Here is a 26993-nt window from a genome sequence, read left to right on the forward strand (position 1 = left end):
AGTCAATTTATCCGCTGCCCCAATTTACCGGGGACTTCACGTTAGTGGGAATCGAACCCAGGACCGCTCGGTCCTGGGTTGAACTGGATTTGAACCAGCACACTCCTACAAGTTATTCTACGGATATCAGTCAATTTATCCGTTGCCCCAAGTTACCGGGGACACTTGACTCGACTGGGAATTGAACCCACTCAAGTGAAGTGTCATGTTATTGGACAGACGCTCTACCAGTTGAGCTATGCTGTCGACTGAGAGTTACAGGTTTCTTGGTGCTTTTAACTTGTTTTCTGGAAGTTAGTCTGCAAAGGGAAGCATCACTAAGGATATCAGTCAATTTATCCGTTGCCCCAAGATACCGGGGACACTTGACTCGACTGGGAATTGAACCCACTCAAGTGAAGTGTCATGTTGTTGGACAGACGCTCTACCAGTTGAGCTATGCTGTCGACTGAGAGTTACAGGTTTCTTGGTGCTTTTAACTTGTTTTCTGGAAGTTAGTCTGCAAAGGGAAGCATCACTAAGGATATCAGTCAATTTATCCGTTGCCCCAAGATACCGGGGACACTTGACTCGACTGGGAATTGAACCCACTCAAGTGAAGTGTCATGTTATTGGACAGACGCTCTACCAGTTGAGCTATGCTGTCGACTGAGAGTTACAGGTTTCTTGGTGCTTTTAACTTGTTTTCTGGAAGTTAGTCTGCAAAGGGAAGCATCACTAAGGATATCAGTCAATTTATCCGTTGCCCCAAGATACCGGGGAAACTTCACTCGAGTGGGAATCGAACCCACTCAAGTGAAGTCAAGTCATGTTATTGGACAGACGCTCTACCAGTTGAGCTATGCTGTTGGCTGAAAGTTACAGGTCTCCTGGTGCTTTTAACTTGTTTTTCTAGAAGTTAGTCTGCAAAGGAAAGCATCACAGTAAAGACACCAGTGGGATTTGAACTCATGGCCTCTGGATCATGTATACTGCGTCTCAACCCATTGAGCTAAGAGTTGGATGACAAATTCAGCCTTCCTGATGGTTTTCACTTGATCTTCTGGAAGCCAGTCTGCAAAGGAAAGACTCATAGGAAAGACATCAATGGGATTTGAACTCATGGCCTCTGGATCATGAATACTGTTTCTCAACCCATTGAGCTAACAGATGGCTCTCAAGTACAGCCTTCCTGGTGCTTTGACTTGAACAACAAACAAGACAAATAACTTTAAAATGTGTTACAGCATAAATATAAATCTTTTTCATGGGGGGCCCTGACACTACATCTTTTCACATTGGGGTCCACTGCCCAAATACATGTCAATTTGGGGGGTTGACAACAAAATGTTTTAGAACCACAGATTACAAGGAAACAGCTGTAGGTGAATGGATAGAGTCACTGACTAGTGAGCCGCAGGTAACAGGTTCAAGCCTCAGCCACAGCAGCAAGTCAGGATGTCAAATCAAATAGGTACTATTAGGAGTGAAATGGTTGTGTACCTCACCCCAATTGCACATGACAGCAGTTTTATATCAGTTTACATGTACGTTATTTTCAGTGATGAAGACAAACCGCACAGACGTTCACTGTACTTTAGTACATTTTGTAAACTTATGACTCTGAGTAGAGTATAGCCTGACTTAAACAAACAAATAACAACTTAGTATAGTCAGATTATTTTTTACACAACTTACATTTTGTAATCAAACTACCGAAACGAAAGTTGGTCACCACCGAAACGAAAGTTAAATCCGAAAAAATCACTAAGTGTGGAGGCCAAAATCGTCCCCCCAAAAACCTGTTAGGAGTATGTTTCAGGCAATTTAGAGTTGATTGGTAGTACTTTGTAGTGATTTTTTTTGGTCCCTAACATTCATCGAGCTCTGGACTTAGTACATTTATTTTTTCACCATTGTGTCACTACCGAAACGAAATTTTGTCACTACCGAAACGAAAGTTAAATCCGAAAAAATCACTAAGTGTGGAGGCCAAAATCCTCCCCCCAAAAACCTGTTAGGATCTTAACCACTGCTCGAGCATGGTTAATACTTTTTTAGGTCTCTTGCACATTCTTCAGTGAAAGATTAGATAAAGGTGCAAGAGTCAGGTAGAAGTTGGAAAAATGTCCTAGTTGGTTTTGAACTGTGAACCTTCTGGTTACAAGCCCTGTATCTAAACCACTGCACCCCAGTGGATCTTACTCAATCTGTTCACTTGCGTGGTCTTCAATGAAAGATTAGATAAAGGTAAATGTCCATTTTGCCATTGCCAATGCATTGGGCGCTTAAAGTTAAATATTTCAAAAACTACAAATCATTTAAAAGTAAAACATCTCAAGGATGCATGCCCACAGTAAGGTGGAATTTTTGAACTGTGAATGGAGTTTCTAGGTGAAAGTATTTTTTTGAGGTCCCAAAATCTTCCATCGACCTCCATTATAAATCTCTGAACTTTTAAAGGAGTACTATTCTAAAACAATGAAACATTTCAAAGATCCCTTTTCAGGCAAACATGTCCATATTAGGATGAACATTTTAAAGTTTGAATGGGGTTTCTATTCTATATATGACATTTTGAATCATTACAGTCAGTTCACCTTCTTTGGGGTCTGGAGTCGAACCAATTACTCCCGCGGAGACATCAAATTTCTCTTTTGGGCCTTGAGTCTTGGGACTTAAGCCCCAAAAGAGAAATTTGATGTCTCCGCCGGACTAATTTGTTCGACTCAAGACTCTTTTGGGTCTTGAGTCTTGGGACTCAAGACTTAAATCCTGGAAATCAAATCCAGGAAATGGCAAATCAGCCAGGCCTGCCTGGTAAACCAGAAGTCCTGGATGTTCTGGGTACGATTTCAGGTATTTTCAACTATATGGCAATGTGTGTGCCTAAGAATGATTTGAGGCTGCTAGTTGTTTAAGTGCAGAGGACACATTTCACGTATGTCATAACAGTATATACTTAGCAATCACACTGATGTTATTGGCACTATTTATTATATACTTATTCGCCTGTTTTTTGACCCCTAACTAGGCCTTCATACTTTTAGCTACAAACTCCGTTCCAACTCTACCACGTTCGGCCTACTTAGGACATATCGGCTACCATTTACATTTTTAAAAAATATTGTCATTTCAGAGATATTTAACTTTGAATTGCTAAAAATACCTTAGACCTTTAACACCTTTAAATCTTTAAACCTTAAACCTTTAAAACCTTTAGAAACTTAGACCTTTAGAACCTTTAAAACCTTTCAAACCTTTGGAACCGTAAACCTTTAAAACCTTTAGAACCTTTAAAACCTGTATAACCCTTTCAAACCTTTATCACTACTAATACTTTAAAACCTTTAACACTTATACAACTATCAATACTGAATACTATCAACATTCTTAGCGATCCCACACTGTTTCTTCAGGAACAGTACTTTCTAGTTAACCATAGTCAGTACCATAGTCAGTACAATAGTCAGTGCCATAGTCAGTAACCATAGTCAGTACCATAGTCAACACCATAGCCAGCACCATATTCAGTAACCATAGTCAGCACCATATACACTACCATAGTCAGCAGCATAGTTAGCACCATAGTATGCCCCTTTCACAGCACTGAGCTGTCATTTAACAGCTAATTTTCTTTGGCTGAAGTGACTATACTATAGCAATGTAAATTAGTGTGAATGTTAGCGTGTGATTTCTTTCTTCAATCTGTAAATAAGTCAAGAAGCAAAAGTTCACGTCAGTCCCCGTCAGTCCTTCAGTACATATTCATAATAATACACAGACATCAACTTGTTTCATGCTTTTGTCCTCAATATATTTCAGTACACATCTATTTAATCCTGCATGGATCAGGCCCTCGAAAAAATATAAATATAGCTGAATTATATACAGTCTCTTATTAGTCTAAAAAAGTTATGCATCTCAGCTGCTGTTTGTAGTAAGGCACGTGTGCGTGTGTGTGCGCGTGTGTGTGTGTGTGTGCATGCCTACCTGTCTGCAGTACTGTAGGACCTTGGCTTGGTTGCTTCAAGCATCAGGAGCCTCATTAAGATTCGTACACAGATATTGCATGCTTAGAGCAAAACCCACATCAAAGTTACCATGATTCTGCCATCAGGACTATACATGGATCATTTTGAAACCAAATTCTTATATAAATCTTTAACCTAACGTTTGTGAAATTCCCAAAGATTTCTATACCAAAAGAACAATAAATACAACCAGCCAAAACAAAACAAAACGGGTCAGAACTCCAGGATGGCCATTTACAGTGTTGTCTTTATTTCGGAGAAAAGTGACACGTCATGTCAAATGTCTGCCTGTGCAGAGGAAACAAGAAGAAGCAGACTGATTGGTCAGTCACCTCACGGCTGCCAGAGGACGCAGCGTCCCCTGACAGATAAATCACACATGGAATCAAGACAGGGCAATGGAGCTGGGGCTGGTGTCACAGAGTGATAAGAGACAGAGGCCCCGTGAGAAGAAGGGGGGGAAAAAAAAGATCTTTGACCGACCACTTATCACAGCTGTTAGTGGAAGAACCACATAGCTGCAATTTGTAGTGGCTTTCCTTACTTGGATCAAATCATGGTGAATGGTGAGCTTAGTAGCCCTTGAAACTTGTTGAAGCGTACCTTTCGGGTTTTAAAAATGCATGGGTGTCAGTGAGGACATTTTTATTATTTTTCCTGAAACATGGTCTTATTGCAGATGTTTGTTTGTTTGTTTGTTTGTTGGACAGCAATCATGAATGTGTTTTGCTTTGTGAGAATGTACATCAGAAAAAATCCAGCAGCTGTTGGGCTCATGAGCTTATAAATTGCCCATTGTTGGTACAGTGGCTTAGGTCCATTTTAACATTCTGAAAAATATAATTTTCAAAAGTTCAGTGTGTAATTTGGGACAAAACACATTTCTATCATTTTCACCACAACATAACTGTTGCTTTTACAAAGGATGTTTCATTTTCAATTTGTCATTTTATGTATAATTTTTCAGTGCTGCAGATTTCAATAACAACACAATATACCGGTAGATCTTTAAAATATTGCATTGAAAGGTGATACAAGGCCCAAGTTGAAAATGACCCACCCTTTTAAGGAACCATGTTTTCACAAGTCCATAAACAATTTGCCAAAGTTCAGGAAGTGCCATGAATAACAAAACCACAATGTAATGTTTCAGTTCCCAAAGGATAAACGTCACAATTAAGACTGTGGTTTAAACGTGAGTGAACCAGCCTCATGCTTAATTTATACTCTGTCGTATGATGCTGTCAAGCAATGAAAATAGCCGATCTATGTAGCACTTTGTGAGCTTGTGGATCGGCTATTTTTGGCACGAGACACATGGCACGCAATCAAGTATAAATCCGGCTACAGCTTCTGGTCACTTGTGTCTCAAGCTCAAAACAATCAACACACACGGCGGCCTCACAAAGTAGGGTTGTGCTTTTATATGAAAGAAAATTAAAGTACTCCTTCCACCCACACTGAAGCCATGGTTTCCTAGCAGGCAACTGGCCTAGTCTCTTTAAAGATGGGTCCATCATTTCAATATGTCAATATCCACACCATCTGTTTTTTCAGTCCGTTCTCCCTCTGATGGCAAAACATGTGTGGTGGTCACAAACTTCTGAATAGATATATATATTTTTTTTCTTCCTTTGTGGCGAAGTCCACATTACATAAAAATATATACTGTATACATCTTGTTCCCTTCTCATCGTGTCACTGCAGTTGTAGCATTCCGCATTTCGACCCACTCCATATTCTTTGCCATCTGTTTCATTTGACCTAAAGCTAATGCATTAAAATGTGTTAAAAAATGGGAGTATCCACTGAAAAAATGCTTACTGTCAGATGATTGATAGCATGAACATGTCTCAACATTTGAAAGAAAGGTCGATGATGTAGGTCCTTCACTGACAGTGTCAACACTTGTACTAACTGACATCTTGAGTATCTGACAATCAGTATGTTTGAGAAATGTAATGATACACCTATGTTATAATTCTTCCACCAAAAATGGATACATAAGCATTTTGGAAATGATTCTCTTAGCATCTAGAACTTAAAGCACAAGCAACATTATACAGTAAAAAATACCTTATCGTGGCATGATTTGATAAAAGTGTGTGCTTCTAAAGGACATTTTTGGGGTTTATCAGATGGTAGCAAAGTTAACCTCTTTGTAATACTTTGAAATCCTAAAAAATATGTGACATTGAAACAAATAGCCAAGCTTAATGAACCATTGTGCTCTATGTGGACACACATCCATCTCGATTCTTGTACAACACTTCCAGAGTTCATCTGAGGAAAGTCTTTCACGTAGATAATTTTTCTTGGGGTTTTCTTCTTTTTTTTTTACATCAAGGAATGTTCTAGGACAAAAAGAAAAAAAGAAAAGAAAATCTAGGTCTTTTTTTTTGTGGCGAGTTTCACTTCACTGCATCATCAGTACAAAATAACGCTCTTCTCTCTCTGTCTGTCTGTACACCTTCCAACAAAATCCCATGGTCCCTTTCGCTGTACTTCAAAGACAGGCATGTTTTCAGGATGGACAATGTCTTGTGTTTACATAAAGTATGCGTGTGTGTGTGTGTGTGTGTGTGTGTGTGTGTGTGTGTGTGTGTGTGTGTGTGTGTGTGTGTGTGTGCGTGCGCGCATACACACACGCGCGCGCGCGTGTGTGTGATGCATGTGTGTGTGTGTGTGTGTGTGTGTGTACGCGCGAGTGTGAGTGTTGTTTTTTTTCTTCAGGGGCAGAAGTGGGAAATTGGAATTTTCTGAGTTTCCTGGCAAAATAATTCCCCTGGTAATGCAAACGCGGCCTCTCTTGTCAACTTCCAAAGGGCCATGGGCTTACAATACATCCACGGTGAGTCAAAATTCACAAAGAAAAGAGATAACTGTGAGTTGTGAAAGTAGGGGAGAGGGGCAAGGTTGGGGAGAGGGCAGAGCAGACAGATTGAACCCTTCCTCATCCTCTCTGTTTTCATCAAATAGAAATGGCTCTCTCCCTCCAATCCTGCCCTCCCCAGGTCTGTAGGCTTGTCAATGGAGGCCAGGTTGTTAAGGAGGCCTATTTACTGGCAGGTGAGCATCAGTAGCAGGAAGAGGGCGTGCAGGGCCCAGCCTAGGGTTACAGAGAGACGCAGGGGCTCAGCAGCATGGTCCGACAAGCCCGGAGAGGGAAGAGTGGACTCTTCCTCGTCACCCCACAGTCTATCATTCTCATTGACCTGCAGGGAAAACGCAGACGTACACAGACTCAGAAACCAGAAGACACAGACACACACCTGTTTTTGCATTCTTGCAAACAAACTCATTAAAGGGTTTTGACTCATAGCAGGAAGTCATCATTTACTATGAGCAGCGAAGGATAGACCTGGCCCCACAGAGGGTTTTATGAGCACCCGTATGGAGATAATGGCTGCATTTCCCATATCTGACCTCAGAAATAAGATGAGCTCCGCCGGTGAGGACACTGTCACTTATCAGCCCAGACGCAATTTCAAAGCGAGGGATGCCTTTCACCACGCGAATATGCACAAAGAAAGTTTTCAATTACCTAGCTTAAAGTGCAAATTTTGTCCCCACCTGACCTCTGTCTCTGTCCATCCTTCACTCTAAAAAGTTTACTACTAAAAAGCTCTCGCCTACAGACATCGAGTCCACTCGTCAACTTCTTACTGCATCCTCCACTTCTTTGCTCTCTCTCCTTCTCTCTCACTTCCCCGCAGCTGCTCTGCACCTGTCTCTTCCTATCTTCCCTATCTCTTTGTCCCACAGACGTGCCTGGTGTTTGCTGGCGGTGGGCTATAATCGTTCACAGTGGAGAAGCCTGTGACAACACGAAACGAGTCTCCCTAGCCGTTGTCACCCTGTTCCTTGCAGAGGACTGTCTTCTCTTTGTGGCTCGTGCTCTGGTCTGGTCTCTGCCCATTAAGGCGGCAATACATCACCAGATAGAGCTGAAACAAACTGGTTTCCCTGCTCTGCCTAACGGAGTGTTGAGAGGAACAGAGCTGTGCTGAGAAAGAACAGGGGTGTGAACTTAACTGTTGTTAATTTACTTGTCCAGGCTGCTTTTAGTAGATCAGTCACAAAGATGGATGGTAAATAAGCATTTCTCGCCTGTGCACAAACTCAGTATAGCTGTTGCAAACACATGAATTGTACATTATTAGTGTTCATTTTAATCTAAATATCGTACCAGGTGGGAGGGACTGCTACATAAGATGTTACAAGTTGAGTAACTAATAATAGGAGACTATGTGAAGTGAATTTAGAATACAACTCAGAATTATTGTCTTCGCCAGGCCGGATACCATATTTTTGCCCCTGTCCATCCGCCAGTGTGTACGTCCGTCTGTGAGCAGCTAATCTCCGGCACTGTTGGACCGATCGGCAATAACAATGAATGAATATCTTATTTCCGTGTCCGGACAATTCCTTGACCCATCCCACATGGGATTATCAGACACATCAATTAAAAGAAAAAGAAAAAACATAAACATTCCAGTGTATACCCAGCCAGCAACTCATAATACAACCTGATTTTGAACAAGACACATACAGTACATACATTCATATAGACCTGCACATAGAAAATATAAAGTTAATACAAATCTTAATCTATAAATCACCCTTCTCCTCCTATCCCACGCTTTATAAAGATATTCTGAAAATGCAAAAATATGATGAAAAAGAAATTCAATTAAAGCACCATTCATAATCTATCAGGTGTGTGGACTTTTTTAAACAATATTTCTCTCAGATCATGATACATAAGACTAAATAAAATAAAATGGATTTCATCCTCCACCTGATTCAGATCACTGTATTCACATACAGTATTCTATATGCTCCTCAGCTAACGGGGTCTGTTTTCGACCTATAACTCTTCATTCCTTGAATCATGGCGCAACTCCCCATAAAGGCCCGATCATTTGCGCCAACTAGATTGTTTTTTTTACATTGGATAACATAGTGTAGCATGGCATTTCTTATGGTTTTAACATTGGATGACATAGAGTAGCATGGCATTTTTTAATGTTTTTTACATAGGACGATATAGTGTATCATGGCATTTTAGTATGGTATTTCCATTGGACGACATAGTGTAGCATGGCATTTAAAAAAATATATCTACTTATATAATCGAGGAGTGACTTCCGCCCCGCCACTGACGCTATACCCACAGCTCTGTTGTCGAGTAAACACAACACCGACACACCACATCTCGCCACCACAGTAGCCACGGCGTGCGCGCTCAATTCACGGGTGGCGTAGGGCACCTCTCATTGCTCACTACATATTTTCCACCTCGCAACATAACTAATTCTACTCACCACATTTCGGCCACAACGGAAGGGGAAACAGCTTCGTACCGTTTACCGTGCGCACCACCGACACCGAACGCCGGCGGGTTTCGCCGAAACAACACGAAGGGCCGCCATTGAAACTCCGCAGCTCTCTGTATCGCCAGAAGAACAACAACAGAAGCGCCTCCTTCACCTCCCCTTCACCGTGTCTTCTGCTTCCACGCTCAATTCAGGTGACTACAATGCTAATACATTCACGCTCAACCTCACAATCACAAGCTTCTCCGTTTAGTGTTTCATTAGCGAGAGCGTGGAAAACAACTACAGCGCGTTGTCCTGCTGCATCTGGTAAACACACCAGCCTAGGTTCATGACACCAAAGGATTCGACAGTGATGTCAGTCGGGATGCCAGTCGGGATGCCAGGTTTTCAAAAACAAGCGACAGAAACAAGCAAGGACGTTCATGAAAAAACAAAAGCCACAGGGAGCACCACGGTGGATCTATATGGGGTCTGAAGAGGTACGCGCTGTTTCGTGTGGCTCTCCAGGGGTTCCTCCAGGGGTTCCGCCAGGGGGTCCGCGGACCCCCAGGAAATATATATATATTTTTTTTACTTTTCAATTGGAGATTTGTATCCCACCATTTTGGTACCCCAAAATAAGCACGCCAGAGCCCCGTGCGCGGCTAGCGGGCCGGCCGCCCTACGGGCGGCTGGCCTGCTACGATGCCCAATATATATATATTGGGCATCGTAGCATGGAAAGACTGGCTAGATTGGCTTGTGCCCAATTGCTGTGAAACTTTGCACGCACACTCACAGTTTTCACATTGGCCTCATGGTGGCGCTACAACGGCCCACTTCAAGGTTTGACCTATAACTCTTGAACCGTTGGTCGTACAATAAAAATCTTCTCCCTTAGGCCCTGGTCAGTTATGCCAGAATCCATTTTGCGTTTCCTTCAAAACACACTTTTTGCTCCTACTCCTACAGATTTTATCCACAAATCAGTACACATGACACACACGAGGCTATGATTGTCTTCCAAAGTTTGTGGGCCCTAGTTAGGCAACCCAGCCTGGCGGAGACCTGTGCTCAGAGGAGCACGTTTTTGCAGTTATTTCTATTATTATTTATTCATAATTTCCGCTTTATTAAATAGTACTGTTAGAGTGTAGAGAGTGTGCCATCTATGACAATGACAAAAGGATGGTGGGGAAATGAATGAATCTGCATATTATCGTAGGCGGAGGAATTGAGAATTCAATCTTATTCATTTTCTGGGTAGACTGAACAAGCGTAACTATAATAGTGCGTGTGTATGGGTGATAGCGTACTGCAATAATAGCTGGGAATGTAGGAAATAGACACAGCTGGCTTTTAATGTAGCACTAGCGCAATGTGAATGTTTACTCATTTTAATATGTAGTATTAATATATATATATATAATATATATATATCATTCTTATTTGAAATTACAGTACAGATTTCTTTTTTTTACCGCTGTTCTCCTCACAATTTAATCGTTAATCCAATTCTTTACTCCCCATGACACATGTGTTGCCACTGCTGTTATACCCTACTGGCTCACCTGCCATGTGTGAGGAGACCCCACTCATGAGGACAACCCTTCCCCGAACACGTCCAATTGTGTTCATTTAGACACTCGGCCATACATTACGGTTCATTCAAAAACTCTGCAATGGTGGGCAGGCACTTTACCCCTACGTATGTTACTCAGTATGAATATTTAATGTAAATATTGCATGGTGAATGTTATGTACTCTAAGCACTATGGACATTACACTATGTATGCAAATGCATCATTGCAATGGATTGACTAGGCAGCACTCACAAAGTTTTTCAGTTGTGAGTGCTGAATTTGGAACAGCATGTGCTGAAATATCAACACTGCCACTCAGGGCCAGTCACAGAAAGTATTTGTTTTCTATCTAAACAATATATTTCAATAAGTGTGTTTTCTCCTTTCTCCCCATGAATGTTCACGCATGCTGGTCACTACTTCTAGTTAGGTGTAGGAGCTCCTTCCTAAGAAAGGACCATTGATAACATGCTCCTACTCCTATACAGTACCTAAAATTGTCCGGCCCCTACAGTAGGCTTGAGTACAGGGACCATGTCTCCTCTATGACTGCTTGCAGGTTCACAGAATGTCATACTGAGACATACGGTACAAGAGCATACTGTACATGTGTCAAGATTGTTGTTGTTGTCGTTTCTTTGCCTCACCTGTGTAGGTATCTGTGCTCTCAGAATGTTCTGCTCCGTTTCCATGGTGATGCCAGGGCTAGCGGTGGTAGTGGCAATTACCAGGTGTGGGATGTGGTTGTCTGAACCTGGGCTGGGCATGCCTGGCTGATTGGCGCCAGTCTTCACATCTGTCCCATTCCCGAAAGCCAGGATGGAATTCTCTGGAACGTAAACATGTTGGAAATGATCAGATGCATGTGGAACACAAGAAGTACTTCTTGCTGTATCAGTGTTTCTCAAACCCCCATCTGAAAATATTTTGTGTAAGGGACCCTCCTGAATTAGAAGCTCTGTGTGCACATATCTAGCAAATTCACCAGTGATTAAATAAGTACTCACATTTGTTACTTGAGTAAAAGTATCAATACCACAATACCGCAAAAGAAATACTCTGCTAACCCTGTTAAAAGTCCTGTATTCAAAATGTACTTGAGTAAAAGTACAAAAGTATTGGCATCAAAATATACTTAAAGTATCAAAAGTTATCATTATGCAGAATGTCCCATTTCACAAGTTTTCAGATCTACAAGCTCACAAGTTTTCAGATCTTCCACGAGGCGACGTGTCGTGAGCTTGTAGATCGGCTATTTTCAAATTATATAGGGCTGAAGAGGTTCATATATGTTTTGTAATTACCGTATAATCAAAACCTACAAAGTAACTAGTACGGTAACTAAAGTTTTCAAATAAATGTAGTTGAGTAAAAGTACAATATTTGCCTCAGAGATGTAGTCGAAGTAGAAGTAAAAGTAAAGTAAAAATATCCACAAAGGTTACTTGAGTAAATGTACTGTACTTAGTTACTTTCCACCTCTGAAATTCACCAGATGACATTCACATTCTTATGCTCTTGTCATCCACGCGGTGATGTGAAAATTTGTATAATTTCCACGTCAGCCATCTGCCCTCTGTTTTGCATTTGTTGGTGTTCCTCTGACGTTTTTCATGAAAGGTTCTTTGTGATAAAATGGGTCACACTGTGATTATATGAACGTTCATGGCTGTGTAATTATGATTGTGACATGTGAGGACAATCCAGCCTCTTAACTGACTCTTAGAGATGATGGATGCACGTTTAAAGTCAGCCTGAGACATTAGTATTTAGACAAATAATGTAATAAGTAATTCTAACTGAAAATGTAACATGTCGGTATGCCATGGAAATAGCTTGTCAATACTTCTCTCTGTAATACAATTACAATATTGAATAATGGAACTGAATTCCATTATCTTCACTGCATCTATAGTCACTTGCAAACAAGTCTTTAGCTCATGTTACAGGAAGTGCTCTGACAATGAAAGTCTGTTGTATTTGGAATTGTATCATTCTGTTGCTTCACTGTGCATAAGTACATTTAATATAGTCCCACCTATTCTTAGGGCCTGACAGTTTCATGTATACATCCGTTAAATACATTAATACATTCATGAAGTCTATACTTCCCTCTACAACAACAAAAAAGCCCATCTACAATAGTACAATATATGTAGAATTATGCTGTTTAGGTATGATCGTTCAAACCTTTGTTCTTGCTGTTCTACATACAGCCTGGCAAACAGTTGAAGAAATCGCAGATTGACACTTTAAACTTAGCTTTTATGAAATGTCCAAGACCATTATGCTTTTATGGAAGATGCTTCGGAACATTCTATTGCTAGTTTGACCCATATAGCACCACCAGAAGGCCGATTTTTGCAAAACATTTATTTTTTAATATATTATATTAAGAAAAATGTTTTGCAAAAATCGGCCTCCTGGTGGCGCTATAATAAGCCAATGTGAAACGGGTGTCATTTCTACCTCGGCCTTTCACGGCAATCGGACGCTGCGTTCATGATTTGAGGCATTTTGATCAAAACGAGCCACTTCTGCAAACTTTAGATACCAATCTTAGCCATTCAGGGTGGAATATGAAAAATCAGATAGATCCTACTTGATCACATGACTATAGAGTAGGAGTAATATCAAAAGCAGCCAAATATTTCTCTGCACAAATACAGTGTTCTCTGTTTTGATGTTCACTGCTCTCAAAGCTAAAAACAAAACAAAAAACAGAGTTAATGAGTGTGTGTAAATTGAAATGCACAGTATCATTTATAAACCTGGAAAGTGAGGTAGAAATCCCTCCAGCTTTACGGCAGCTCAGGAGCTCAAGTAGCCTGTTATGATAAAGAGCCTTTACTGTTTTTGCCCACAGCGTACTACAGTACACAACACAGCCAAACTGAATGCATGCCTCCATTCATGATAATTAGCACCTACTTCAACCTGGCAAATACATTGAAACTTGGAGTCATTATTGCATATTGAAATTCCCAGAGGCATTCGTGATTTTTTGATGAAAGCTAAATTCGTAGCTTTAATCACGTAATATATAATTTCTTATTAATCAGATATAGCCGTGTGCCTGATAACATCATAGTGGTTAATCAAATCTTAGTAGTGTTACCTTCAAACTACTTTTTATGAGTTCCAGTAAAACAACAGAGAACTGAATGGGAAAAAAATCACACAGTAAAATCTATCCATTGGTAACACTCAGATTGTACTACCCGTCCATCTTACATTTGTACACTCTCTGAGTTTCAAACATGTTTGGGGTAAATTTGAACGTATACTCAGGCTTTTGTGACGACCCCAGACAGTTTTTAAGTTGGTTCACCATTTTGATATTTGATATTCATTTTATCAGACATGCCCCCTTCCTATATAAACCCATTGTTCAAACTCCATTTTAACCATGATGTATTCATCGAAAACACCGTCCTTGGTTCTGGTGACTGATATTTCCCTTGTTTGCGTGTTTTTTCAATTACTCTTTTCATTTATTTTTTAAATACTGAATCGAGCAACTGCCTGGGGTCCTCACAAAAGCCAGAGTAGACGTTAAAATGACCCCAAACATGTTTCAAAGTGAAACGTCCCTTTAAATTAACACTAAGGTTTTCCCTGTGAAGGTGTGCTAGCAATTACAAAAAACATCAACATGTTTTTTTTTTACGAATAAGACCCAGATAGGTTTTACACCACATTCAGAATGAAAAAACAAAAACAAAAAAACAACCCACAACTGTCAAACATATTGAGTGTGTGTAGAGTAAACAGCTACACGGACATACAGTACACAATTCATACGTACAGACCCTATACCAGAGATTCTCAAGCATTTCCAAGTCAAGGTCCCCCAAATTGATACCCCCATTTGAAAAGATTTTGTGACAGGGACCCCATAAGTATATCCTATATTACAATTGGCATGTTTCGCGCATGCGCGGCTGTTTGTCTGGCGTCTGGGTGGGAAGGGGGGAGGGGGGCGCCGGGCAGTACAGTTTGTTGCTATGTAACAAACTGTAATCAAACTGGAAACTTCTAACAACCACTGCCATCACTTCAGACCAGGAGGGAGGTAGCGGCAGTGAAGCTGGTCAGGGACATGCATGATGAACAGCACCCTCTGCATGATCTGCTGCCCCAAACAAGAGAAATAGATACTACCAGGACACTGAGGAATCAACATGAGTTGTCAGAACCTAAACCCAAAGCCAAAACCAACAGGCTGAAAAACTCTACCCTGTATGCGGCAGTCAGGCTGTATAATAATATTGGTCAGACGGTATAAACAACATGGCCACCAGAACTGTTTTAAATGTCCTCATCTTCTGCTTCCGCGAAATGAAATGTTTTTTAACTGTTCTTGTATGCAAATGCTCTTTTATATCTACAGTATATATATGTAAAGTTCTGCAGTTTTTCAGTGGGGCCCTGGCTCCACTGCAAGCATGAATTAATAAAATCAAATCAAATCAAATCAAATGCCAGAACACCTCTCCAATTTCCACCATATTTCGCCCTAAAAATCTATCATGCCAAACCACTTTAAACTGACGGTCACCGTGTCCGGAATGATTGCAATTTATCAAACATCTGATAAAAATAACGGACATAATCAGTTTTTAATGCACAAATGACAATCAGGTGCCTAAAAGGAACCAATAATAAACAGTTAAAGCATTATATTTGGGACTGGATCGATTTCAATGTAAAGAGTAAGATATAGAAAATAACTAGACGCGTCGCAATTCTGGGAAATTGCAAAGTGTGGTTGCGCCGACGCTGGTCGCGGCCGCCGGGACTCGAGGAATACGCCCTGGAGGAATGCGGACGGAGGCCGCACGATTCGAATTTGGTGCCGATCGCATCCCGCGTTCGTGACGCGTGCCGTTTTGATTTTAGGAAATATGCCCCTCCCACTAAATAAATAGGCCCCTCCCACAAATGTAACGGGCCAATCATATTGTCACGTCACTCCTGATATCGCTTTAATTACAATTTGAGAGGATTGTTCCCCCCAAAAATCATGTTTTTGCATCAAACGGTTACGTTTTGTGCATTTGTGGTGCCCCCTATGGGTCAAAGTGGAAATGCTTTTGGGAATTTGTTGAGTAAACCACCCTTGACATGTGATTTAAATTTGGGATTTACCGGACGTTTCGTTCGTGATTTCTGGCATTTTTGGTAAAACAGGCCCCTCCCACTAACTTTGGAAGCCATTTACGGACGAACGGTAAGGACTATCAAAATGCCGTTTGGATATGTTTACCGCATGGGCCCAGAGATCATGTGTACCGATTTTTGTGAAATTTGGATAAAATATGTGGGAGGAGGAGCTAAAAGTGTGTTTTGCAGAAAATTCTAAATGGCGGAAAATCTATCCTGAAATTGGGAAGATGCGTTGTGACCCAAGGAATCCAGGGGAAAATAAATCTTGATTTTACGACCTACGGTTCAAGAGTTATAGGCCAAAACGTGAAGTGGGCTGTTATAGCGCCACCATGAGGCTGACTGGTGTAATATTTGTTTAAATAATTTGGCAATAAACTATGAACCTTCCCTCCAAATCTGGTAACTCTAGCTCTTACGGTTTCTGAGAAAAAAATACTTGAATTTGAGTTCTTTCACTTTTCCATTAAAGTGGATGGGGAAATTTAATGCACTAATAAATCAATATCAATAAAACTATACAACCAATCTCTTAGCAAGGTACAAGCACGGTATTCCCGGTGAAGCCGGTCATTTTGACATATGGCACGAAATTGGGAAAAATAAACTGTGGGAGGAGTAGCGAATAGAAAAAAAGTTTATCTACCGGAATAAAGTCGGTGGAGATAGTCTGGTTGCCCATTCGGGCAACCACACTAATTACAGCTTCATCTTGCATAAGGGGATTAATTATCTAGGATACAATCACGCAGGTTATGTCCGTGGTGCGTGCATAATGATTAGATTTTTCAACAAGGTGTTGCATCATTAGTTTCCTGGTAAAACATGTTCTTCAGAATAATGAGCAATAGTCTAAAAGTCGGGTCTACGCAAATCATAAGGTTGATTGATTCATCTGGCCAGCAATGAATCAAAATCTAAGCTACTCACCATATACAGTATGGTCGTATGGTGACATAATTATATGTCAGGAGTGCGTCCATGCATCATATGTTAAATGCAACTTTGGGAAGGTTGAATAAGCTTTTGTGTTGATCTTAATCTGCAGTCTCCTGATTCTCCCCATAAACAATTTAAATTCAAGTGGTGTGCATTGCATATTCCTGGATTAACCACGTTACGTGACCTGACGCTGAAATGGACAGGTGTTGTCTCTGCTTCATCTTCAATGAAATGCGTGTGCATTGTTCTTGATTCGTGGTGTAAGACAACTTTGTGTATTTATTTAATTGTCTGTTACTCCACAGTAACAGAGCAGCTCTGAGTGAAAGTTCTCCAGCGTCAGTGCACTGCGAGAGCGAGAGACAGAGACAGAGACAGAGACAGAGACAGAGACAGAGACACAGACAGAGACACAGACAGACAGACAGAGAGAGACAGAGACAGACAGACAGACAGACAGACAGACAGAGAGAGAGAGAGAGAGAGAGACAGAGACAGAGAGAGAGAGACAGACAGAGACAGAGACAGAGACAGAGAGAGAGACACAGACAGAGAGAGAGAGAGACACAGACAGAGAGAGAGAGAGAGAGAGAGAGAGAGAGAGAGAGAGAGAGAGAGAGAGAGAGAGAGAGAGAGAGAGAGACATAGAGAGATAGACCAAGGGGCCAGCTTGAGATTTTTACATTGACTCCAATATGGAAGAGACAGTTCATATGAATGGCCTGTAGTTTCGCTAGATAGACAAGCTACCAAACCAATAGCTTTGGGGATTGTTTTCCGGTTCCGTGCTCTTTGGCTTATATTAGAGATGGCAGATTTCAAATTCCTGAACAATCGGCTTCATTTTCGGTCTGCAGAAACCAGCGGTCTGGCTTTGTCCATCGGACTAACGCAACCTCTGCTCCATATATGGCCATAAAAGGGACATGGCCTGACACACAGATCTCCATATATGACCATATCTGTCACATCAGCAGTGGCACGTAGGTGTCGAATTCTAGAGGTTCGGGCCGCTATTCCAGTAATCCTACAGTTATCTATACTGGTGGGGAGAGTGAAACTTAGGATCTAGTCATTCTTATGCATTCTCTCACTAAGCTAAATTGTAGCCAGGGAATAATAATACAAATGAAATGAATAATTAAATCATTTTGCTTGGGAACCCCTTTAAGGACCCCTGGGGGTCCCCGGAGCCCACCCTGAGAAGCACTTCTATATATATATACAGTAAGTATATCTGAGTGGACAGAATAGTGGTACTGTAAGTAGACCTTTTAGTATTCTAAAAATCCTTCTCACAACTTGTTGCATGCCACCTATTTTTAAAGTCAACCCATGTGACCTTTCTGTAAATGAGGCCTGTGGTGAACCCCTCGTGGCCATGGTGATGATGTTGACAACTTTTTTTTTTTTTTTCTGGTGCCAGAATAATAAGATAAACATGTATTGATCCCTGAGGGGAAATTCAGGTGTCATTTAATGATCGCGGTAATGCCTGAATGGTGTAATGATTATGATCATCATTATCAATGAACAATCTATACTGCATAATTTGCAGCCCAGATAATAGTGATGTGTGTGTGTGTGTGTGTGTGTGTGTGTGTGTGTGTGTGTGTGTGTGTGTGTGTGTGTGTGTGTGTGTGTGTGTGTGTGTGTGTGTGTGTGTATAGCACGCATTCTTACCACTGATCTATGAATATGAATTTGCTTCTTGTGTGTAGTAGTTTTTTGTGATCTCAGCATAAGCTGAGAGGAGAGGCACAAGATGAAGACTAGGTTTGGGGTACATGTAATTCCACAGGTGAGGGTCTTACAGCAGTGGTTCTCAAAGTGACCCCTGGGGGCCCAAAGTGACCCCCAGGGGTCCCCAGCAAAATGAGTTAATCCTATATTTTCAAATCCAGCCCTATATTGCACTGATCAGAGCAATGGTCACAGAGTTCTGATGGCAGACCACTGAACAGTGTTTGTGCCTTGTTTGGTGCAGATCGGAGCAACGGTGTGCCTCGCAGGTCTGTATGTTACATTTGTGACGTCCACCGTCCACACCCTCTAGGCAATTTTAATATAGGATAGCATCAAAATCTGTTTAATCACTTGGCAATTTGAAAATAGCCGATCTACAAGCGTCATAATTACATTTATTAGAAAATACATTTACAACACATCTTTATCATTTTTTTCTTTTATCAGTTTTCAATGTGTTGACACCACTGTCACCTTCCCATGACCCCACGTTTAGAATCTCTGACCCAAGCAAGCAACATAACCCTAACCTATCTCTCCAAGAAACTCCTCTATACAGTAGCTGTAAAGCGTATACGGTATGACTTGAATGGAATAGAACAGTATGTGCATTCATAAATTGGATAAAAAATGTATAGTAAGTGAATTTACATGGCGTGATGCCATCCATAGGTCCTCCATCATATCTTTTAGCCATACATCTACCACAGCCTGAATGACTTGCGATCACGTGACATATTAATATTCCAAAAGCATTCATTTTCATTCTGCTAATGGGATACTCAGCGGCAGTTACTTTTCAATGAAAGTCACTTCAATTAAAATATACTCAAATGAAGATATGAGAGAGAGATTCATCAATTAACATCACCACAGCTTATGCTCTATGATGGATGCAGGGGCTCAGACACGAAAAAAATAAACGTTCCATGTTTTCACCCGTGTCCAGCTTTTCCAGGGAAAAGCAAGTCGGCGGGTTATTATTAATGGGATTTCAAAGCCTGACTAGAGTATCTGGATGTGACACACTGCCATTGATTTCTCACAGGATCATAACACATTGATCCATCCTCAACAGGTAAGGAGACGTTTGGCGTTGCAAACAACAATTTCCACCACTGTTATGGATGGGGAGAGAGCCTTGACTTACCCCCTCCAGTAGCATGACAATACAACATTATATATATATATATATATATATATATATATATATATATATATATATATATATATATATATATATATATATATATATATATATATGTCACAGGGAAATTGGAGAACCAGGGAAATTGAAAACGGAGCGCTTGTTTTTAGGCGCGGGGCTTCGGGCGAGGCGGGGCTTTTCGAGACAGGGTTTATTTCGCGAGGAGGAGGAGGAGGAGGAGAAGGAGGACGCGGCGGCGCGAGGCGGGGCTTTGATGCGAGGCGGCGTGATGAGGAGGATCACCAGGCGCGAGTGCCCGCGCTGACCGGCCGATGCTCTGCTAGTCGAATCTGTGCCGTCCGAGTTGTAAACCGATAGGGACAGAATAGATCTTTTTATGGATCACTATCCGTGTGTGTGTGTGTGTGTGTGTGTGTGTGTGTGTGTGTGTGTGTCAGGGATAAACTAAAACAAATGTTAAAAGCCAGAACACAATAAAAGTATCTTAACAGTCATGCTTTCAATAAACCAAATTGACCAAACATGAGCGCGTGCACGTGTGCATGAGCGCGTGCGCGTGTGGGTGCCCGCACATGCGTGTGTGGTCGGGGCCATATATGTCTGTGCACTATGGTTGGGAAGCCTCGTGGCTTGCATTTGTGTATTGTATTTACACACACTCACATATATATTGTATACATACTGTACACATCTTGTACATACACGCACGCACGTGTGCATACATGAACGCACGCGCACACGCACGTGTGCATACATGAGTGCGCACGCACACACACACACACACACACACAGTGTGGGTTAATGGCTGTGGACCACCAAGCTAATGGCCCTGCAGGTCATTAGCAGTGCTGGGACAGGTGGAGAAGTGTGCTGCGTCTCACAGCAAAGCGTGCAGTTAGAGCTCTGCAGCGTGCAAAGTAGGGACTGCTGGCAGGCTGACTGATGAGATGAAGAGAGAAAGAGATGGGAAGAGAGAGAGAGAGGGAGACAGAGAGGGAGACAGAGAGAGAGAGAGAGAGAGAGAGAGAGAGAGAGGGAGAGGGGAGGGGGCTATTCCAGCTGCTCGCCACAGTGGGTCCGCCACCCTGCTGACACACAGAGAGATGAAGTGCCAATTGATATCTTGCAGTAAGCTGTTGTGACAGTTTCCTTTGTAAATGTTTGGACATGGCTGTTTAAGCGCACCGCCATCTCCCATCTTGCCGACTTCCCTGAGGGAAGGCCCCACCGCAATGACTCCACAAGTTCTTCCCCCTGGAGCTGCGACGCTATGAGAGCAAACACATCCATGGTTGATTACAGCTGGGTACGGTGGAGCGGCGGGGTGGGCTTTCCAGAAGACTGTGAGAGTCCATCTCCCCGGTCCCCCCTCTTCTGCACAACTCCACCCTGCCTTCACTGCACTGCACTGCTGTGCCTTTCCTTTTTGGTTCTACAATCATTTCAACTCACAGAATACACAAAACAATTTAAAATAATTGAGGGGAATATGCGTTTAACCTCCATCTGTCCTTTGTTGTTGTTTATTTATTATTTTTTCCCCCTCAACGCACTCAAGCTTTCAGGGAAAAGACAGGAGAAAAGTCCAGAGCTGACAGCCTGCCTGTTTTTCTGCATAACAATTTGGTTATTATCGCTGTGATGAGGAGGTAAGTGCTACCAGTGACAGCTGTTTTAAAAATACTAACACACACACTTTAGAAAGGGATGTTTTTAACCCCCCCCCCCCCCCCCCCCCCCCTTCAATCCGCCTCCTCTGCTTCCTCCTCCTCCGGTTGCAAAGGGCTGCATTCTTCCCAGCACTATTCTCTTTCTCTGTCCACCTCATTAGTTTGCCGGCAGCAAACCAAATTACGCTCAATTATAGAGTCATCAAAGGGCAGCTGAAGTCCTGTCTCAGCAAGCAAGTAAGCAAATAGGACCCTAGCGCTCGAAAACCAAACCGGGCTCGCCATAGAAAACAGTGCCCGCTTAACTTGTAAAACAACAAAATACCACTGAAGAAAAAGGTGAGGCTGCATTTAAATTACAGAAACGGTGATTTAGATCTTAAACAGGAGCCATTGCCTCAGCAGGAGGCGCGTCAGGCATTCCCTATATTAAAACATTTAATAACAACTTCGCTACGTTGTGATTACATGAGTAACACATTTTGGCAGGCACTATTCATTTCCTGAATATTGATCAGGCGGTGGTGAAAGAGGCAAGAGGTGCTCCATCATTACGACGAGACACACCTGTACACAATTAACCACAATTAACCCTGAACTTTCAATTCCGTTTGAGCTGATTATTAAGGGGACCGAGTGGGAGCTGGACTGAAGCTTGTCAGCGTGACATTTCTGAAACGGCTTTTGACTTCCTGCCGCTCACAAGGAGAGTTGGTAGGTAGCTCCACTTTATTTTGTATTTTTACTTTATTATGACAGACACTAGAAACACAGAGTGGGAGACAATGTATGAGAGGAAGGCTCTGGCGAGATGGTTCGGTCCAGGGGTACAGTAATGTACTGTATAGTGTGGTTTTGGCCTGACACCTTGGAGGTGGTGGTGGAGAAGGAGGGTGGCTGAGCATCCTCTCCACAGGAAGCGGTCACAGCTGCAGAGCACTGTCAGCCTCCTGGTCATCACTTTTGCACTTTGGGCAATCTGGTGTATTTCTGTATCCTGCACCCTGTTTACATTTTGTTATGTTCAACACACAGTAGGTACTGTTTACGCACACACACACACACACACACACACACACACACACACACACACACACACACACACACACACACACACACACACACACACACACACACACACACACACACACACACACACACACACACACACACACACACACACACACACACACACACAGTATAAAACTAAAACTACATTGCACCCCATTTGTGAGGTGTTAATTATTAATACGCACATTAATGCACACACTGTGCTGCTGCTGTGCCTCATGTTTTAAAAATGTTGAATTGACGACTTCATCACATTTCAAAAGGAAATGAAGTTCACACATAGTTGAGAACTTGTGGTGTAGACTATTGCTAGTGCTACACAGTAATGTGAACATTTACCTCAGATGGCTTTTCATATTTAAAGATTATTAATTAAGCTGATTTGAGATGTCTGTATTATATTGAGATGCTGATCCTTCTGTTGTGGTCTATTTATGTATTCTATTAATGGCTGCTGTAACAACTGAATTTGCCCTTGGGGTGTAATTAAATTTGATCTTTTCTTGGCAGAAGGAAAACATGTTTGCAAACTCTTCCAGTGCAGGTCTTCCACAATTATCAATTCATATGCAAGAACTTGCAATTGCTGAATCATAATGTACACCCCACCATCACCTTCACCATCCTGACATTGCCCTAATCTGGCAAAACGGGATTTAACTCCAATTGGGAGCGTACTGCTAATGCACGCCATTGGTCTGTAAATCTTCTCTCCCATTAGAAACGCCTTCGTCCTTATTATCACGTTCGTATATGCCGAAAGCCGTTCAACCGAGATAATCCATTTGCGCAGAGAGCGAGACAGAGTGTGGCAGAAGGTTTTTCCTCTTTGGATCCCTGTGCTGAGAAATGAGGATAGTCAGGCTGAGGTTTGTTTCCTCAGGTCTCTGAGGAGCTTACAGTCAACATGGCTGAGTAGCTTGTCTTGTTTACGAACCCAGAGAAACCTCTCCAGATGCAGGCTGTGCATAAGGAGTTTTCATTTTGAAAATTAGATTTGCAGCTACTGCTGGAGAAATGACACCGGCTCTGACTAAATACTTTACTGACATCAGAGCTAAATTGTCCATTATTAGATGTTATGGAAGTAATTTGCTCTTTTTAAAGGCTGTTACTTAGAGAATGACAACATTATAAAGGATGTCATTCATTTAATTTGTCATTGAGTAATGAGTAATAGGCTGATTTTCGTAATCATTTTCAAAATAGAATAGTAAAACTCCACTGCCCAGCATAAATTATTACTATTATAAGATGGAATGAGTGAGAGGAACATGGGGTGTGAAATATAATGAATGTGAAATGTTCTGACAAGGGGATGGAGTCCAAGGTTGTGCACCCACACAGCAAAATCCCCAAAACTCAAATCATGTATCTCGGGATCCACGTGGGAATGGTGGGGCTCCAATATGGAACTTGTACTTGTGGCCAGCCTGTGATGTCAGTCAAAATGGAATTGTTATGCACATCCACCTTGGTCGCTGGTGCACACACACAACATATACAAAGATCTACTCAAAACACAGCACAACTTACACTAGCCTATAGTACGTCTCAAGAATCAGTAATGATGATATCACTGCCTCTCTTTTTAAAGTATAAATAAAGTATAATGTAATGTACTGTAACCTATCAATTATTTATCTCTTTTGAAATAAAGAGCAGTACATCCTTCATTTCAAAGGACAGACATTTTTATGGCCTTTACAGTATATGTATGGACTAACAGTTGCTAGTACTTCCTACTGCAAAGCCATTGGCTGCTTGGTGAAAGTTCAATGATTTGGGGGGGTGGGGGGGAGTCATAAGAGTTCAATTCATTTGAATGTCACAGTCGGCCGTGCATGACTCTGAAGGACAGGAAATCAGCCTCGGTTGAGATGAAAAAGCTTTTTGGCACGACAATGTGAATGGGCCTTCATATAACAGATTGATTTTTTCACACTCTCCCAAAGTTCAACTTTTATCAATCTAAGAGCCTTTAACAGCAAACGTTTTTGTGTGTCCTTTCCTTCCAGTTTGAGAAATCACAGCTGCAACATTGACTCATTTGGCAGCTCATTAGCAAGCAATTATACCACTTCCAGTTTTTATGATATTTTGGTGAATATTGTACACTTGTGAAAAGAGACACGCCACTTGGGGGGGGGGGGGGGGGGGTTAAATTGTATTTCTAGAATGAGATAAACAATTGCAGTATGTACTATGGTGTCCCCATTTTCGGAATACTTAGAGGCCAGTCTATAACATCAGGACTGTAGTGTGACATCAGGCATCTCTATTATGTCAGTAATAGATGGGGGGATCTCTATACAGTACAGGCAAAAAGTGGACCCAGACAGACACACAGACAGACAGACAGACAGACAGACATTCCTGTATTTATAGAGAAAAGATACATTTTTTGATTCCCATAGTTGTTCAAATCACTAAGGAGCCATGTCCAGAGCGCTTCTTACTAAACACACTGAGTGTTCATTTACAGTACGCCTGCAATGTTCAAAACTATCAACCGTTGCTGTATCATCTGTGTTATTAGCACAAATAGCCTAGCCAAAATAACGGTAAACATGGACTTCTCATGGAATTGTGGTAACAATTCAAAGTCAGGTCGTAAATGACCGGGTTGTCAGACACAGCAATGGGGAATCAATGTGTCAATGACGAGCGGCACTCCTCTCCAAAAGTTGAGCTATTGTCGCCCATAGCGCTAAACAAAAAAAGGCTGGACGCAGAGAGCTCTGAAACACAAGGCGGCGATGCTGGGAAGAGGAGCGCTCCACCGCGTCTTTACCATAGAATTGCATAACAGAAAGTCATTGGCAGAGCCAATAAAATCATTTAGGTACACGGCCCCTAAATGATCATAGATAAACAAAAAGAGTAATTTAATTCTCCTTAGATGTCTTCACAGCTGTTACACATTACATATACATTGTATGGCTGTTGACTCATTTGTTTTTCTGTAATCCTCAATGACTTTTGTTGTATTGCAAAAACAAAGTACAAAGATGATGATCTAATTTATATCAAAGTCTGACACAACAGTGCAGTAGTTTTATAAGTAGGCTATTCCATTTGGTGTCATTGAGCTAAACGTTGAGCCGATCATTGAGCTTGTGTGAGCACGCACACACACACACACACACACACACACACACACACACACACACACACACACACACACACACACACACACACACACACACACACACACACACACACACACACACGTAGACATTTGTCTTTGATCATAATAATCTGACAACATGACACAACCAAACATAAACTACTACGCAACACAAGGATTCTCTTTTATGCGACAGCAAGATACCAGCTGCAGTTTATAAGTGTTGTCATTGTAATGTCATTAATCTGCCACCAGCACTATGACTCAGGCTGGCGGTCTCCTGTGATCGTACTTGTCATAAATAACCACACACACAAATACAGATGTTTTCTGAATACAGACAAATATGTTGGTTTGGAAGAGTCATTGTGATATTTTTGGTCTGTCACCTCTTGCTGTAACTTATTCTTTACAATGATATTCAGCGGTTCACTCACACATTCACACACTGACAGCGCAGACAAGAATGCAAGGCACCAACCTGCTCATTGGGAGCAGTTAGGGGTTCACTTTCTTGCTCAAGGACACTTTGACACAAAGCGTTTCCCAGAAGGCTGCTCTACCACTTGAGACACAGCTGCCCCACAAACCATTTTGTTGGCATAAACCACTTTCCTCCTGGCCTCCCTCATTTGGGCATGTCATTAAAAAAGGCGGAACATAAGTATAATAAATAAATACACATTTTCAAAATAGCGAAACGGCAGACCTGCAAGCTCATCGTGATGTGACGCATTGTGAGCTCGTAGAAAACCGAATATGTCCAAAACTGTTACTTTTCAGAATTAAAAAACATCAAAAGTAGCAGATCTACAAGCTGAAAATGCGTCGCTTCGCAACGAGTTTCGAGCTGCGTTTCAAGCTTGCAGATCTGCTACTTTTGATGCTTTTGTGTGACGCTCAATGATATGATCAAGTTATTTAATTACTTGATCATAAATCATTAATTTACGAAAAAACACAAAAAGTTAAAATATGGAGATAAGAGGTTTCTGCCCGACAGCGATGATATAGGGCATAAGTGGTTAACGTACTGCTGCTCTCACATATTGTACAGAATGTCTACTTCTAGTGACACCAGCTGTGGATTATGTAAACTACATATGATATATTTAATTATTTTGATGATCTAAACTTACAGTTTTGTGTTTAACAGCAGCAGTGCTGCCTGACATCTTGC

General features: G+C 41.6%; 1 protein-coding gene across 1 annotated transcript in view; it reads right to left on the reverse strand.

Annotated features, from left to right (window-relative positions):
* Window positions 1–6983: 6983 nt before the first annotated feature.
* Window positions 6984–26993, reverse strand: part of gfra4a (GDNF family receptor alpha 4a) — a 184991-nt gene continuing 164981 nt past the window's right edge. The window contains exons 7-8 of the mRNA XM_084045749.1: window positions 11565–11746; window positions 6984–7228 (exon numbers count right to left, since the gene is read on the reverse strand). Coding sequence (XP_083901875.1) covers window positions 7073–7228; window positions 11565–11746 — 338 coding nt within the window. The 3' untranslated portion in view covers window positions 6984–7072. The remainder of the gene's footprint in view (window positions 7229–11564; window positions 11747–26993) is intronic.

Source organism: Gymnoscopelus microlampas, assembly GCF_963454915.1.
Source record: "Gymnoscopelus microlampas genome assembly, chromosome: 20".
In the NCBI taxonomy this organism is placed as follows: domain Eukaryota; kingdom Metazoa; phylum Chordata; class Actinopteri; order Myctophiformes; family Myctophidae; genus Gymnoscopelus; species Gymnoscopelus microlampas.